The 13,332-nt window shown below is 42.7% G+C and overlaps 1 protein-coding gene across 12 annotated transcripts; it reads left to right on the top strand.

Annotated features, from left to right (window-relative positions):
• The first annotated feature begins 1,572 nt into the window (after window positions 1-1,572).
• LOC105568668 (cyclic AMP-responsive element-binding protein 1-like) lies at window positions 1,573-9,597 on the top strand. 12 transcript variants are annotated; one of them, XM_012024508.1, is made up of 8 exons: window positions 1,582-1,861; window positions 2,627-2,839; window positions 4,160-4,309; window positions 4,477-4,600; window positions 7,392-7,481; window positions 8,083-8,226; window positions 8,607-8,667; window positions 8,816-9,597. In XM_012024508.1, the coding sequence occupies exons 2-8, from the start codon at window positions 2,648-2,650 to the stop codon at window positions 8,958-8,960; spliced, it is 906 nt and encodes a 301-aa protein (XP_011879898.1). In that variant the 5' UTR covers window positions 1,582-1,861; window positions 2,627-2,647; the 3' UTR covers window positions 8,961-9,597. The 12 variants fall into 12 exon arrangements, with proteins under 12 accessions (XP_011879904.1, XP_011879903.1, XP_011879907.1 ...); XM_012024506.1 differs by having other exon boundaries at window positions 1,584-1,861; window positions 8,598-8,667; XM_012024512.1 differs by having other exon boundaries at window positions 1,589-1,861; window positions 2,627-2,740.
• Window positions 9,598-13,332: the final 3,735 nt, after the last annotated feature.

The raw sequence follows: 13,332 nt of genomic DNA, 5'->3' as shown, positions 1-13,332 counted from the left end.
CCCCCCCCCTCCTCTCTCTCTCTCTCTCTCTCTCTCTCGGTGTGTTAAGAGTGGGGACACATTGGGTCTGTTTTTTATTGCTGCACTCCTGAACTAGTGCACACTGGTGCAATGAGTTGGAATGAGAGGTAATCTATTTGCTTCATTTTAACTTATTGCACTAGTTCAGTAGTGCAGTAATAAAGAACAGGCCTATGGACTCAGTTCAACTCTTCCTCTCTTTCTATATCTGACGACCATAGACATATAAAAGATAGACTCATAGACATAGTATATCTAGACTGCTGGTTGGCGGAGTGGGGGTAGAGCTCACGTAGAAAAGGATGCACTCTGTTTCGTGCATTGAACGTTCTCTCTCGCACACGCGAAAAGAGGGGATAAGGGGAAGCAGTTACTAACCTGTGCGAGAGAGAACGCACAGACACGAAACAGAGTGCATCCTTTTCTACGTGAGCTCTACCCCCACTCCTGAAATTTGAGAGAACCAGCAGTCTAGATATACTATGTCTATGGATAGACTGCTTATGAGGCAGTGGAACCCTAGGTGGGGGCATCCTCCTGAGGGAAAAGGACAGCATGAATTTATTTGGGTATACGTCTTCCTCTAGTGGACGTGATCCGAAGGCGATCACGTGATCACACCCACGTGATCACGTACACTAGAAGAAGATAGATACCCAAATAAATTGGTGTTGTCCTTTTCCCTCAGGAGGACATCCCCCACTACCTCATAAGCAGTCTATCTTTTATATGTCTATGCTTACGACCGACGCCTCCTACGGATGACGCAGTCTAGTATACAAGTCTATGGTCTATGGACAAGAAGGACCATAGACATAATATATCTAGACCGAGCGTTTGCCTTTATTTGAGCAGAGGGGGGGTAGAGGTTCACGTAGAAAAGGACAAACTCTGTTTTGTGCTATTTCGTTCTGATCAAATAAGGGCAAAAGCGGGAAGCACACACTTTGGCGTAAGAGCACAAGCATGTGCATAAAGAAATTGATTGGTCCGCAACCAAATGCAGAAGGAAACGAGCCAATCAAATTCCTTCTGCATATGCTTGTGCACTTGTGCTCCCCGCTTCAGGCAGGATTCAAAGAACTCGAGTAATTGTTCGGCAATTGTTCAGTACTTTTTCAGTTGTCACATTTCTGCAAGAGTAGAACATCGGGGAAGGAAAAAGAAGAGTGGTGAGAAATGCGCGAAACGTCCGTGGAGCCGTCGTAACCGGATCGTATTCCGACGTTCGACACGACAAACAAGTGGCGCGTAGTATGTACAACGCGATTTACAATCTGCAATGCAATCTTAGGCTTTATTACATGCGCATATATACATACAATGAACATCGCGCGTTATAAATTTCTTTTACGACGGGGACGAATGAGGAGCGCGCGAGGAGAGGAAGGAGAGAGAAGGAGTGAGCGACAGAGCGCGACGGAGCGAGTCGCGGGCGGTCGGTCGCGATCGCGCGCGCTTACACGACGCGCCTAAAAGACACAGCGCCGAGATCAGATTATGAGGGGGCGGGGGACGGGGGGGACGGCGCGAGTCGGCAGCAGCAACGACAGCAACGACAGCACGTAGCGGCAGCGAGGAACGGCGTCGGCGGCAGCGGCAGCCCCGGGTAGCATCGTCGGCATCGTCGGCCGTCAAAGCCAGCAACAGCAGCGGCAGCGTCGAGCAGCGGCGGCAGCAGCGATCACGACGGCGACTGCCATCTTGAGCGTGACGCGCAACTCAGAGGTCGTGGGCTCCACCAGTGACGAAGCCACTGGAGTTTTGACGTGGCTGCTACGTACCTGCCCGACTGCCCACTCCGATTGCAGCAAACTTGGTGACGAGAAATACGTAACTGGTAAGTGCCCCAGCTGGAGAATAATAACAATCGGGCCGTGGACCAGCGTCGACGCTGCTCCACGGCGCGCCGCGGAAACCGCGCGCGGCCGAGAGAGAGAGAGAGAGAGAGAGACCACCGTAGAAGCGGGCCGTCCGCGGCGCGTCGCCGTTCGCGATCTCGCTCTCCGTCGCGCGTATCGCCCGCGGTCCCGCGCGCGCGGTCGACGCGGCACGGTATTCCGCGCGGCTCGTCCGCTCGCGCGACGTCCGAGACGCGAGCCGCGAAATATGGCGACGCGAGTGCCCGCGCGTCGCGTACGCGGCTCCCGACGGCCGGACACGAGGTGGGTTCGCCGCGCGGCCGTGACATCCGCGACCCGCGGGCCGCGTTTCCGCGGCGGGACGCGCGCGGGACCGAGGGTTACCCTCGCCGTTTACACCCGGACGGCAATTCCCTCCGTTCGTGCGAGAAAAAGAGAGAGATAGAGAGAGAGAAAGAGAGAGAATACCTCGAGCGCGTGTTTATTGTCCCCGCCCCCCTTCCCACCCCGTATTATTTTTAGCTCCGCTTATGTAAATGACGCAGTAGCAGTCATCCCGCTCGCTGGCGGGAAGTTTAAATGACTTCGCCGCTCGCCGAGCTCTCCCGACTCCCGAAACTCCATCGTGTCGCGCAATTGACAGCGAGCGAGAATCGTTCACCGGGATACGCGATTCCAGGGAGGGACTCTTCTCTCTCTCGCGCGTCCTGGACATTCGTCTTACGCAGTGCTTTATGTTGCAGAGCTCGCGACGTAGCCGGGCTATGGAAAGTATGGTCGAGGAAAATGGATCAGCCGTCGATCCGTTGTCCCAGGGCTCCCAGAGCGGCGACGCGGCGCCAGCAATCGCAACCTCGGTACAATCTATCGATAGAACGCATCAGCAGCAAACTCATCACCTGGTAGCTTCTACCAGCATTGTGCAACTGACGCTACCCACGTCGGGAACAACACAGGTATACAGGAGGCTCTCCTGTGTATCTATGTCCGATAATTTGTCCTCTCTTTATTTCGGAGCATGCGCATTCATATAATATTTACCGTTTATTGTTTGTCCACTTTTATCGCCGTACTTATTGTTTCTCCGTAATGTAAGTGCGACTTAGACAGCTCCGGTCTTGCATAATGCTGGTTCGCGTGGCTCTTGGGAACGCGCGGGAGCGCCTTCCCAGGGACACACCCTCATCCCTTAGATCGTAGGAAGTTGGGAGTACCTCGAATGTGACATTGTAAGAGGTATACGTTGGGCGTACGTTGTGTGTGTGCGTGTTTCGAGTTCCGTGCAAGTGAGTTCCCACTTACCTCACCGCACGCGTACAGTGCGGTGCATTAATTCGGGCAACAATTAGGGATGGACAAAAATTACTTGATTATTTAAGCATAGATGTCTTTTGACAATACTAAAGTTTTTGGAGTGCAACGTTCACTCTATTGAAGCAAGTCTTTACTCTGTTAGAATGAATATTTACTCCAATATGAGCGAATATTTCACTCCATGGTTCTATTTTCACTCCCAAAACCTTAAAGAGTGCGACCCGAAGGCAATTAACGCACCGCACTGTACATTATTCCTTCTGATCTTGGTGCTGGTGGTTACAATGGCTCTCTCTACGCCTAAGGGTACGTTCACGGAGCTCTCTATTAACGCTGAAAATATCGTCCGTCTCTCTTTGACGCAGAGTGAGCAACAAGGATAGAATGACACTATTTAGTGCTGATAGTGAGCTCCCGAACGCACCTCTAGGATGATCGTGCTTGTGGCTCGTCCGAGTGCATAGATAGACGGGCAAAAGTCGCCGTATCAAGATTGTTTCTACATAAGAAGACGGCGAAAGCCTAATCCTACAATGTGCTCTTTGCGTCCAAAAACATTCTATTTTGTAGCCAATAAGTACGTTTAAAAAATGTGTGCGAGTTCATAAATTGTACATTGTCGACAGATTTTTTAAGCGTTTTGATATGCTTCTATAAAAGAGAATGTTTCTAGACGCAAAGAAAAACGTTGTAGATTAAAAATCACAGTAAAATCATACAAAAATCAGACTTTAACATGAATGCGATACTGAAAATGTCTGTGTAAACCTCCTCCCACTCGGACGAGCCACAAGCAGGATCGTCCTCAGGCGTGGAAAGGGCACAAGGGATATCCATGCAACCGATTTTGCCTACACTTTGTACGTATGAGAAATAATGATCGTGCGTACATGTACAAACTCGCTTCAACGACACGATAATTGACTCAGCCGCCTGCAATGTTCAACGTTTCGTGTATACAGGTGCAATCGGTCATACAACCCAATCAACAGTCCGTGATACAAACCGCCACGAATATACAGCCCGTCGCCATCTCCAAGGGGAACGTTATCCTAGTTAGCAAGCCCAACTCCGTAATACAGACCGCGCAGGGCAGTCTACAGACACTTCAGGTGAGCCATACGCGCGCCAGCTCTTTGCGACTCTTCAACCTAAAGACGCGCGCCGGCCAGGCGCCGTCCGGATTGTTGTCGGCACGCGCAAAAATGTCCATATCGATGCGTACGAAAGTGGCGGATAATTTAAATAATATTAAAACTCGAACGTTCTGCTCCTCAAGGTGGTTGAGACTGGCAGCGACGACAGTTTCTCGGACGAGGATTCACCCAAGAAGAGAAACATTCTGACCAGACGACCGTCTTATAGGAAGATTCTCAACGATTTGGGCGGGGGGGAAATTACAGGTAAGAGACACGACGTTTCGCCTTGGATATACTGTTTTCGGGACGTGGGCGTCCCGTCGTGCGATAGAACCTTTCCTCGTCGCGAGATACGGAGAACACTCGACTCTACGTCCGCCAGCTTCCGCGCGTTGCGAACCGATTGTATCGCCCGCGTGGATCTTGCCTGGCGGGTGCGAAGTTGCGAGACAAATATTGAAAGTAAATAATTCGCGCATGTTGGCCAATCACGTGAGACGTGATGTTTACGTGCATGTCAGTTCATACAAATCGATAATACGACTGTACGAAACAAATATACAATGCAGCCACTTATACATTTGTATCTTGAGATCGTATGAAGAATTTCAACCGCGAGATTTACCTCGGTGCCACTGACAGTAACACAGATGTCTATTTTTTCCCCTCTCTTTTGATCATTCTATTGCTACGTAATCTCAAATATGCGTTAGCAGGCGCGGTACAATATTGGTTTGCGCTAAAGCCTTCACTTTTCTTACGATTACTTTAAACTGCAAACAGGTTCTTTTAGGAAATAATCAGTTTTAGCGCGTGGTCAAGCGAGATACCTCTGTCCTACGATACCTTTTTTATATACTTTACGCCGAGTATATAAGAGAAGTATGCCATACCAAGCTCGTACGATGTTGTGCAACATAAAGCGAACGGTAGATTAACTTTAAAAGCAGACATGGGAGATTATTATTAAGATCAGAAAATTGAGACTTTGGAGGGAGGTTTGCGCAGATTGTTCCTCTGACCATTTCCTCTGATCATTACCTCGACACTACGTTAATGCGAAAATTAATTTACGATTGGAGAAACAGTGTAACGACGAAAGTTTGATAAACGAAAGCTTAGAACTATCGCCCGCCTCGATCCGTGAGAGACGTGATTTTTGCAAGGCTTTATCTGGCGAACACACTTGTGCCCACCGCGATACACTGCGGAGCATTAAATGCCATAGTAATTATCGGCTCGACATTTACGTTAATTCGACTAATCCTCGCGTATACACGGTGTACTAGAAGGTAAGTGCAGCTGACGACAGTACGAGGTCTGTCCGGAAAGTATCCGACCTTGTGCTCTAATCTTGTACCTGGATGTGCTATTGTTAAAAATAGCCATTCATCATTTAGGGGGGACCTTTATGAGTGCCCCTGCCAGGCAGCGCAGTCCTTCGAGTCTTCAGTCGATAACGGTACGCTGTTTAATAAACATTGAATTTTGTGCGCGTCGCATTTCACGATGACTGAACGCATCGAACAAAGAGTGTGCACTAAATTTTGCCAAAAACTTGGCCATTCGTGTTCGGAAACCATCCACGTGATTCGTAAAGTATATGGCGACGAATCCATGAGTGGTACACGGATTAAAGAATGGTTTAAGCGATTTAAAAGTGATCGTGCATCAATTGAAAGCGACCCTAGTTCTGGTAGGCCCGTAATGGCTAAAACTTCTGAAAATGTGGAACGAGTTCGAGTTTTAATCAATCGACTGTTCGAGAGGTAGAAGAAGACCTCGGAATTCCAAAAACTGTTGTTTCGGAAATTCTTAGCCAAGATTTGTGGAAATGTGGCGACTGGGTGCTGCACCACAACAACGCACCTGCCTACGCATAGCAACTTATCCAGCAATTTCTTGTGAAACACGGTATTGTTCAACTTCGTCAGCCCCCATACAGTCCTGACCTGGCTCTCTGCAACTTCTGGCTGTTCCTCAAATTGAAAAATCTTCTTAAGGGAAGAAGATTCGATGACGTGGAGGAAATAAAAAGGAACGCGACGAAGCGGCTGTTAGCTAATCCGAAAGCTGAATACGAGGAGTGTTTCCGAAAGTGGGAGGATCGCTGGAAGAAGGTTGTAGCTTCCAAAGGGGAGTACTTTGAAGGGGAGATCGTCGTCATTGATCAGATTTAGGTCTTTCTCCTGCTGCAGCACAAGGTCTGATACTTTCCGGACCGACCTCGTATTAGAGATGTCGGCGTTTCATTTAAAAACGATTCATTTTATATGTAACGAGAAATATAAGTCGTACGTTGTGAACGTCGGGCAAGAGGGAAACTATCAACACTTTTGTCGAATTAATTAATTTCCCCAACAAATTAACTGTAATTTTACTGCATGAAATCGTCAGCCGTGTTGGTCCGCTCCTTTCCCGTTCTCGATACACCCTGTATATCCCTGTTACACAATTTAACTTGTGGAAATAAGAGATACACCGCGTAAGAAATAATTATGTAAGACGCGTCTCGTCTTCACAATGTTTCACGTGTGATAATTCACAGTGTTTCACGTGTGAGCCTTTTACGCAAAAGTCAGTCTTATCTCTATCCTTATTTCCATCCGGTATTTAGTTTAGTCTTTCCGCTTAATATTTCAGAGCTAATTATCCTCGATGAAACGTTTCTTGATACTTCCCCATTTCCTTTTCGTATGAGCTGACTGCACGCAGCGCAACGATAAATGTATGTCGTATAATCGGCAGCCAGAAAGGAAATAGTTTACGAATCGTGGTCTCACGATTAAATTCCAATTTTGTTCTTTTCGCATTTATCGCTATAACTGTTGTTTCTTTTACTTTCTGGATGCGGATACTTGCACAAGTGACTTAGAATGTATTTGCTGAATTGCGATTAATAAGAATGTAGCACTAGATCTGGCGTTCTTGCAAAAAAAAAGGAAAGAGAAAGCGATACGCTGTGTACATAGAATGACGCACACACGTTACGCGCACCGCGGCACCGGTTACGAGCTAATTGTAATGGGGGTTTTGGGTTGATTCGGTGTTACAGACGGTCGTTTGAACCCCTTAGAATCATCCTCCGAGTGTGATTCTAACGTGGACAGTGAAGTGTCTTCCCATTCGCTCCATTACCAAACAGGTTGGTTATTTTATCTTCCTTTTACGTATCTTTCCTGGCTGTATTACGTTCCACAGGCTGTCCATATTACGTAGCTCTTTGTATTCTTCTGCATACCGAGGGAGATGATGTTAGAGGAGTGCTCAATGTAAAAAGAAAGACAAGCAAAAAAAAAGAGAAAGAAAGAAAACGAAAGAATCTGAAAACTAAGATCCATTCGCATCTCACAATTGTCTTCCATCCCTGTGTGTACTGCCTAACGTGGTATATCATTTCTCACGATACTCGCTTGGTGTGGCATTCTTGCTATTATGGGATGATATCGATATTAGACTCGTCATTCGGATCGCTCGACGGATTAAAAAGAAAAAAGAAAAGAAAAAAAAGAGGCGCCGAAAACTCGAGGAATTCTCTCATGCGAGATATTGCAGAACCACGCATATCATTACGTGTCACGCATATAGATTCTCTTTTTCAATGCGGATGCATTATCACTTTTCAGTGCGTTATCGATGCACAGCACGGCGTCGTCTAGTTGGAGGATATTATTTTTCCAGTTTTTTTTTTCTTCAGTAAGAACCATATGTGTGCGTTTATATTTCCGACGTCATTTGTTTTGCAGTAATTCCTGCCGGTACTATTCAAATTGCGACCCAAGGGGAGGGCGTTCCGGGGCTTCACACGTTAACTATGAGCAATGCGGCGACGGCGGGTGGAGCTATAGTGCAGTATGCACAGGGCCAGGACACTCAATTTTTTGTCCCAGGTGTGCTTTTGCATCATTTCCTATCAGAGAGTCTTAAAAAAGCTTCGTTACACATTACAATATTGTATTGTAGCAATAATACATTTCTGTAATGTATGTTTCAATGTTTCACGTAGATATGGCGCGGTAGATTAATTGTTCTTCAAACAATATTATTGCATGGAGTGGCATATTAATATAACAATAGATTTACAACACGTGATAATGTATAAACTAATGATAACACAATTTGACGTATTTTCTGAATTGTATATCCTGAAAAACACAATTCTCGGCGAATAAAATGAGATAAGCTGTCTAGCAAAGACTCGTAGAGTTTTAACGTGCGTAACGTAAAAATTTGGAAAGTGCAGTCTCTTGCAATGTTTCAGCTTACACAGGTCACGGGGTTGTAGTGGAGGATGCGGCGCGAAAGAGAGAGCTGAGGTTGCTTAAGAACAGGTGAGCGATAAGAATAGACACTTGTCACACACAGGGTTATATCTGTACTTGATACAATACAGGATTTCCCTGTGCCATACACGCATGAGAAAAGATCGAGTCCCTTAGCGACGAAGAATATTCTTATCTCTATTTTTAATGTGTACAGAGAGGCGGCGCGTGAATGTAGAAGAAAGAAGAAGGAATATATTAAGTGCTTAGAAAATCGTGTCGCGGTGCTGGAGAACAGAAATCAGACGCTAATCGACGAACTCAAGTCGTTAAAAGAATTATATCAGCAGAAAACCGACTGAGATTGGTGTTTCAAGCCTGCGCGACAGTGTATCAAAACTCTTATCCAGTCGATGAACCTGTACATGTCTTGTTTGTGTACATTATCCTAAATGTTGCTAGGGGTAAGCGATGGTGATGTACATGCATTCTTATAGATATTTCTCTGTAACATACTGTATTTAAGTACGAAATATGAAGGCTTGTGAAACTTGCTGTTACTAAAGCGGGAAGCCAAAGTTATATGAGACACGGAGGCAGCAAACACGTAGGCAATATATATAATATATATATATCAGTCTCTATTTTGGATAAACGCGATGCGCGGTTCGCTCGGAATTGAATCCGCGTATTCGAAATTTCGATTCTGCAGACTGGAACGGTTAGATCGCATTAGTAACTTAACTGACAAATGATATTCGTGTTTGTTTAGCATCACTGTCTACCGACCGTTTGTACTAGATGAAAGCGTATCTTGCTCCATTACACGCTGCAGTTTATTTCTCTATACACACATAGTCAAAATATGTGAAATGTCTCAAAATTTTTATGTAAATATTTTTACGAAACGTGCCGTGGCTTGCAATTGTATAATAGACATCCGAGACATTTGTATCAATAGATTTACAACACATCTGTTGGTAAATAGAACGAAAAAAATTCAAGTATTCACCTTTTAAGCAAATAATTTGTTTTATATAATTTATTTGCCTAAAACATGAAAATTCTTCAAATTTTTACGTTCTATTTTATTTATCGTTTTATTAAAAAAGTAATTTATATAACATCATTTAAAAAAAACCTGTAATAACAAGGCGGATTTGCTATATATGTTTAGCGCAATCAGATTTCTTGATGTTTCTAGAACAATTTGGGTTTGGCTACGTGTATAACATGATGATATAGTCATTTTACGTCGTAAGAAAATGGATAACAATTATTTATTTGCTGTACGATACTAATTTCTTTCGATAAATCGTATGACTAGGTTTCTGTGCGTGTAAAAACCGTGCCATGGTGAGACGCGCTTCCATCTACTGTAAATAGGTCTTAATATACGATCTGTCGCAAAATGAAATCATATACGTCTAGTTTCACAAAAAAAAATTGAGAATTGTGCTTGAAAAGGAATGCTTCTGATCAAGTTGCATTAAAATCGAATGCTTTATAAAAGACTCTCGACATCAAACATAGGGAAAAGTGTAAAAGTAGTTGTACGACATTCAAGTGATATAAGAGAAGAAGAAAAAAAGAAGATATATCTCGTTCTCATAATACCTGCATCGCCTTTTTTTCCGTTTGCTGTATAAACGTGCGTACAGGGGCGGTCGCTTTAAAAACGAGTAAAGTAAGTCCTGTTTTACGTCTCGTCAGAATATGCCCCCGTTACATTAAGCGCCGGACAACACAACTTGTAAAATATGAATGTAATATACATCTGGAGTGCCTTGAAGATTTATGATACTTGTGATATACATATACATATGTTGGATACAAAGGAAGAAACGCGCAACATATGCATATGTATGTATATACGTATGAAGGAAATTATGTTGTAGGTAAATATGGGTAGATATATATATAAATATATATAAAATATTTTTAAAGTATATTATATTAATATAGTTTTATGTACTTGACACACGCAACTCTATCACGAGAATTGTATTATTTTTCGGAAACTCGTGTTCCCACGTAATCTCATTATCGTCGAGTCGAAAACCAATTACTGACACATACTGACACACTGCGCAATGTATTGTGAACAATACGCGTGGTCTTACCATGAAGAGGTAGCGTTAAAGATCCAAATAAAGAACATAATTTTTTTTAACAAAAGTCGTTGCAGTTGATGACGTATTGTGAATCTAAGTTGTGACTCTATTGGCGCAAGTAATTATCTTGACTTTATCGCATGGCGTCGAGTGTTGGCGCCCAAAAAAAAAGGAGATATGTCCACCGACACGTTTTCTGATACATACAATGATACGAAAATTATAACGAAGTATCCAGAAATTCGACACCGGACGCATCATTTAGAATTTTATATTTTACCGGTCCATTTTAATTATCCGTAGTTTTGTAATGCTAACGTGCATAATGAACATTGTCAATTTACGAAACATTGCTTAAAAAAAAAGAAATGAAAACAAATGAAAGAATCATTAGAGATAATAAATGTGCCGTATCCTTTACATGTGCATTTCATTGCCGCCACTGTATTATCAAATTTTTTGATACTTGTTAAATATTTATTTTTCACGTTGCTTACTAGGCTTAAAGTCTTTTATGTTTTTCAGGAGTAGTACGCGTATTTTCGTTAATCTTATATACTTACTGTTTAATGTTATTCAGCGAAGAGAAATAGAAACCTTTGTTCTATCGTAGGAAAACCTGGCGCAATATTAAGTGCATTTTCTAACTAGCCTTTTCATTACTTCATTTGCCTCTGCAATTCGACGAGCACTTGAAACTAGTCAACTCGCTTCTGTTGACTTTTAATTCCGCAATATGCCTCTCGATGACCATCGACCTAATCTCTTTCCTTTGTACAATAAAAGCATACTTTATTTCTGATTATATATAAGATTCGTTTAGGAAAAATAAACAGATGCATCTTTAATATTTATTATACAGACACATAATATATTGATTGTACAACACGCAGTAACACTGTTATTAATTATTATATGTGTACAAGAGTGTATCAAAGAGAATAACGAGACAAATTTAATTTTTAATAAAATATTTATTTAATCTTTCAACTCAAAATATTTTCCCTGCACTCATCCAATTCCTTTTGCCACGTTTAAGATAGAGAATTGAATTTATTAACGGTAAGGCGCGCGCAAATTATTTTTCCTCGCACCTTTTCCATGCAACTTTTACTTCCGTATGATTAATTAATTACAAAAATTCTTTGTGCAAATCAGTCTCATTAGTTTTTGATGTACACTCTTGCACGGTTTATAAATACGTACACATACATACACATATACCGTCCATCACAAGACTGCCATTTTCAACTACGGATTTCTTCTCTCCCTGCAAAAATGTAATATAAATTAGTAGAGCGTCTCAGACAGCAATATTTCTCACGAAAAAAAAAAATCTAATTTAGCTCAGATGGTAGTGCATGTAAAACTAATCACAATAGGATAAAATCTTTTAGAAAATTTTATCCTGTTATTTCATACGCATAATATATCATCATGTTATTTATACTTTTGTAGTATCACAATGTGTGCGATTTATAACAGTGATTCTTACCAATTTATCTGTGCAGAACGTGGAGTTTACCATGGCGTCGTGATCCTGAAAAACAAATGTATCGGCATAATTAATTTATATCCTTGGGCTTCGTTTCAACAAATCTAAATTAACATAAGATTCCTCAGTTGGTAGTGCATGTATGAATGTAATCATTACGTCATACTCGATCAAACTCATCCTGTTAATTGGATTTGAACAAAAAATTGCCGATGTGACAGGCAAGATATTTGAAGCCTAATCTACAATGTGCTCTCTGCGACTAGAAACATTCTATTTTGTGATCAATAAATACGTTTAACAAATTTGTGCAAGTTGAGAAATTATATATTATACATAGTGTAATCGTACGTCGACAAATTTTTCAAGCGTTTTGATTTATTTATATAAAATGTTTCTGGATGCAGAAAGCACATTGTAGATTACGCTTGAAGGATTTGAGATGCACACAAGAATACAAAGACTACATTCAAATATTACAACACACGGCATATTAAGTTAACAGAATTATATCTTTCTAGACTGGGACACAAATTGGAGATCCTTCAAAATCTGCGCTCAAGTATAAGAAATACATATCGAAATATAGACATTACGTTAAAACGATAGCATACATTAAACTAATAAGTAGGATTCCTGAATTCTGAAAAAAATTGCGGAAGCAAAACGTGCTCGTGCAATCACTTTTTTTTTTACTTTCCAAAATCAACGGCGGTTAATAAGTACATATCCAACTCGGCAATAAGAAATAAAGTCTATCGCGAGCGTGTATATCGCGATAAGGTGGACGATTGCGGTGGATGCACGTGGATTACGAATCGCGAGCTCGATGGTCTCGAGAAACCGGTCTATCGCCCAGTATCGTATTTTAATCACGCGCGACCGCAGCAGTAAAATTACCGGCCATTATAATAATCCTCTCGCCTCAACCTTGCCGAACGCCGTCGATTTCTCTCACCTCTTGCAATTTCACGATACGTGAGCGTCGTAAACCACCTCGAATCCCGCACGTCTCGCCATCACCGCCGTCGTTGCCGACACTCCGTTCATTTGTGGCGTCGGTGTGGCTTTGGGCAGTATTCATAGTTCGAATTGATTTTAAGGCCTGTATCCACGATACTAGAA

The sequence above is a fragment of the Vollenhovia emeryi genome, unplaced genomic scaffold (genome assembly GCF_000949405.1).
Source record: "Vollenhovia emeryi isolate VEMERY1.0 unplaced genomic scaffold, V.emery_V1.0 DF939128.1, whole genome shotgun sequence".
NCBI classification, from domain to species: Eukaryota; Metazoa; Arthropoda; class Insecta; order Hymenoptera; family Formicidae; genus Vollenhovia; species Vollenhovia emeryi.
This window is presented reverse-complemented; position numbering and strand designations above follow the sequence as displayed.